This window comes from Silurus meridionalis, chromosome 12 (genome assembly GCF_014805685.1).
Source record: "Silurus meridionalis isolate SWU-2019-XX chromosome 12, ASM1480568v1, whole genome shotgun sequence".
Taxonomy (NCBI): Eukaryota; Metazoa; Chordata; class Actinopteri; order Siluriformes; family Siluridae; genus Silurus; species Silurus meridionalis.
This window is the reverse complement of record NC_060895.1, coordinates 20,064,310-20,068,275: the sequence shown is the minus strand read 5'-3', so window position 1 is coordinate 20,068,275 and position 3,966 is coordinate 20,064,310. Positions and strand designations below refer to the sequence as shown.

The 3,966-nt window shown below is 35.6% G+C and overlaps 1 protein-coding gene across 1 annotated transcript; it reads right to left on the bottom strand.

Annotated features, from left to right (window-relative positions):
- Positions 1-342: 342 nt before the first annotated feature.
- LOC124394316 (olfactory receptor 4Q2-like) lies at positions 343-1,314 on the bottom strand. Its single transcript, XM_046862457.1, has one exon. It carries the CDS (start codon positions 1,312-1,314, stop codon positions 343-345), a length of 972 nt encoding a protein of 323 aa, XP_046718413.1.
- Between the last annotated feature and the right edge of the window lie 2,652 nt (positions 1,315-3,966).

Here is a 3,966-nt window from a genome sequence, read left to right as displayed (position 1 = left end):
GCAACTGCTTTGTAAATTGACTATGTGAAAAATTGGTTGTTACAGTATCAGACGTCAGCATTTTGTACAATTTGGATGTGTAGTTTTTATTTTGCACACTTAAATAAATATAATATTTTGCAATAACCCCATTTAATTGCAATTTATTATAGAATATATTGATAGTTAATTAACAAACTTTCTGGCTGATCAATCAGTTCCAACTAACAACATTTATCTTGTATATTGTATTTATAAAACTAACATTTATAAGAAGTGAAAAGGTATAGATTCGTATGCTATATATGCAGATCAATTAAGCATAAAAAATATTTGAATATGTAATTTTTTTTTATTATTGTTTTATTTTACCCTTGTCTGTCTTTGCTTACATTTTCTCAATAATGTGTCTTTAATTTCTTTTGTCCTAAAGCAGTATATAAGTGGATTGATGAGGGTTGGGAAAAGGCTGTACATCATTACCAATGCAACACGAAGGTTTGTTTCAAAATGAAACCCAATAACAAATGCAACATACACAAAACTTCTGGGAAGATAGTACAGACAGATGATTAACAGCTGTGGAGTACATGTTAAGAAAGTTTTATATCTTCCCTCTTTATTTGAGATTTTCATTACAGATATAATGATAGCCACATAAGAAAAAATAATATAAAATAAAGGACCCCACAGCACTGTCATAGCAATAGATGTACTAGTGGTTTTGATGACTGTTATGTCTGCACATGCTAGATTAGTTATTGAAATAAAGTCACAGTAGCACTGATTTATAATATTTGGGCCACAATAGGGCACACTGAGGGTAAGTAAAACAATTACACAAAGCTGGACAAGGTTTCCTATCCAAAGCACTGAACAAAGAATCGCAATAGTGGAATTCTTAATCAGAACGGGATACCTCAGTGGGTTGCATATGGCAACAAATCGATCAAGGGCCATTAACGCCATTAAAAATGAGCTGCAAGCCCCAAAGTAATGAACAAAGAACATTTGTGTTAAACAAGCATTGAATGACATGATCTTCTGTGACATCCAGTACCTAGCCATAATTCTAGGTAGAGTTGTAGTTCCAAATCCAAGATCTGATAGTGCAAGATTACAGAAGATGATGTACGTTGGCTTCTGCAGACTTTTTTCACATGCCACGAATACAAGGATGAAAATGTTACCCGATGCCAGCATAAGATAAATGAAGAAGAAAAATGTTCCTACCAATCCATTATAAACATCAGGGATTCCTGTGAATCCTTGGAGGACAATTTCAGGAATGTTGCTTGTGTAGTTTTTGTACAATGTTTCAGTATTGCTAGTCATCTGACAAAAAAGAGCATATTTGTTTAAATATATTTTACACAGGACTTTCTTTGTGAATTAGTCAAACTATAGAACTATACAGACACAAAATGCAACATCACTAAATTGTCTTGAATTATACCTTGCCCAAAGTTTGGTCCAGACTCCTACAATGCTGTGATGAAGTGATGAAGACTTGTCAAGACTTGAGGTTTTAATCATGTGCTGTTGAGGTTTTTAAGCATAGTTTGACGTAATGAATATCATTAACATCTGATCACACCACACCCTTAGAGAGTTTAGATCAGGGGTGGCCAACCAGTCAGAGACCGAGAGCCACATTTTTGACTGTGTTACCGCAAAGAGCCACATCATACACATGGGCACACATGAACATCACCATCCCTTCCTCTTACACACACACACACACACACACACACACACACACACACACACACACACACACACACACACCTACCTCTGCTCAGCCAGATTTATTGTAAATGTCACACACCAACATAATGACAGAAATTGACTCCTACAGTTCTAAGACCACAGGACAGTCATTTTCAACAATGAACATTGTGTGCACTGTCTCACACACACACAAACTCTCAGTTCAACCAAGTCCACAAAAAAAATATATTAATTTACAATAGCGTTTTTCTTTTACTATGCATGTTACTTAGTGGGAATTTTGGCATTCTTTGCCTTAAACAATCCCCTTCAAATCTGCCTCGTATTCTGTTGTTGCCACTCGAAGCAATTCTTTCACATGGGTGTCAGTCAGAACAGATTGATGCTTTTATTTCACGTGTTTCAGGGTAGAAAACACAGACTTTGTTTGTGGGGTTTTTTATGTGCGTGTTCACTTCGCTTGAGTTCATTACGGTATTTTCGTCAAATGCGAATGTGCGTGAGATGAATATACCGCAGGGGTGGGCAATTAATTTTTACAAGGGGCCACATGAGAAACCTGAATTGTGTCAGAGGGCCACACCAACGATAATATTTTAGAGATGCACCGAAAAGAAAATTCAATTCAAATGACAATGAAATCCATAATTTTGTGTGTTATGCCTTTTGCCTCGGCACCTTCACTGGAAAACTTTCCTGCCTTTTCAAAAACGTCCACTACAGACGGAGTGCGCATGCTCGGATTGACTTTACTTTTCTGCGCCGCGTTCTTCTCATATTTAGAAGGCAATCGTGATGTTTGGATTTCAGGTGATAAATTATACCCGACTTGGAGAAACTCTTTGCAGATACACCCCCTCTTGAAATTTCAGCATTGCATGTTTTGCAAATCGCTCTCCGCACACCGCAGACATGTTGCTCTTATCCAGATAACAGTGTGCTGCTGCGCTTTTTTATTGTGTCATTACAATTGTGTTTCTGCCGTGTTGTTTCGGTGGTTTAGGTATTTCCGAAAATTCGCGGTGCATCCTTGTAATTTATGATTGGCCTCATGCCAAGGTCTGATATACCGCAAAGTTTCCCAGTAGGGGCAAGCTCATTTAAGTCTTAAAAATACCGTATTGAACTTAAGCAAAGCGAACACGCACATTAAAAATCAAATACACAAAAATCGATATGAACGTAAGAGCCGCATGAAACCAGCCAAAGAGCATAATCGGCTCATGAGCATGAGTTGGCCACCCCTGGTTTAGATGACTGCTTTTGTTTTGTTTGTTCAAAGTGCATGGTGTAGAATCACTATATTTTTACAATATAATAAATATCATGTTTGTGTTTTTAATCCAGCAACAAATTGGACTAATATTTGTAGAAGTAGGGTACAGATTTTTGTGCTTTGCTTTAGGATCTACATTTGGAAAATATCCTTTCTTTACTTTATCTTTCTGTCTGATTGCCAGATTTGTACTGGTCCTAAGTCATTTTTAACAGTTATAACAAACTTTATAATGTGCTCCAGTTGATTCACATACAGTCTTTGTCTAGAGAGCTGTGCAAGTTCATAGTCGATGTTTTTAAATCTAGCTTTCAAATGTATGATGATACAATGCTTTTGAATGCTGATCTGTAGTCCACAATCAGCATTTTCACAAATTTATCTAGGTGGGAGAAAGCATTGGGCAGTGGGTTGAATGAGGTTCAATGGTGGTCAGAGCAACAGCGCTTAACCTTCGTCTTATGTTAGCTTTCTCTTACTATCTCTTATGTTAACGGGTCGGTTTTGACCCGTGTCTTAAAACAGTCATAAAATACCCTAAACTATTGTTTATCATCCAATCTGTTTCTTACCTCTTGGTTACCTTGTTAGGTTTCCATACCCATGAAAATATTGCTTTTAATATTTTTGGTGTGGCCCCCTGGGCCTTTTATTTGATAGCATACCTCTCGTTTTCAATTAAACAAAGGTGTAAAATTAACCTTAAGAGAATTATATAAATAAATTAATGATTGTTATGTTGCCTGACTATTACTGAGGGGTATTAGAAAACATCTCTAAATTAAAAAAAATTAAAAAATAAAAATAATTTTAATATTATTAACTATAGTAACATCTATGGTGTTCGGGTCAATTTTGACCCATATATTTTTACTCCAAAAAAAGGCAAAAAAGTTGTTTTTTTGTTTTTTTTTTAAATAGAGCTTTAATAGAAATACTAAATTAAAATTAGAACTAGTAATAATAAAAATATATAGATT

What these genes read in the sequence shown, in the direction of transcription:
- LOC124394316 (XM_046862457.1), bottom strand. Translation starts at nt 1,314, where the DNA reads ATGACTAGCAATACTGAAACATTGTACAAAAACTACACAAGCAACATT.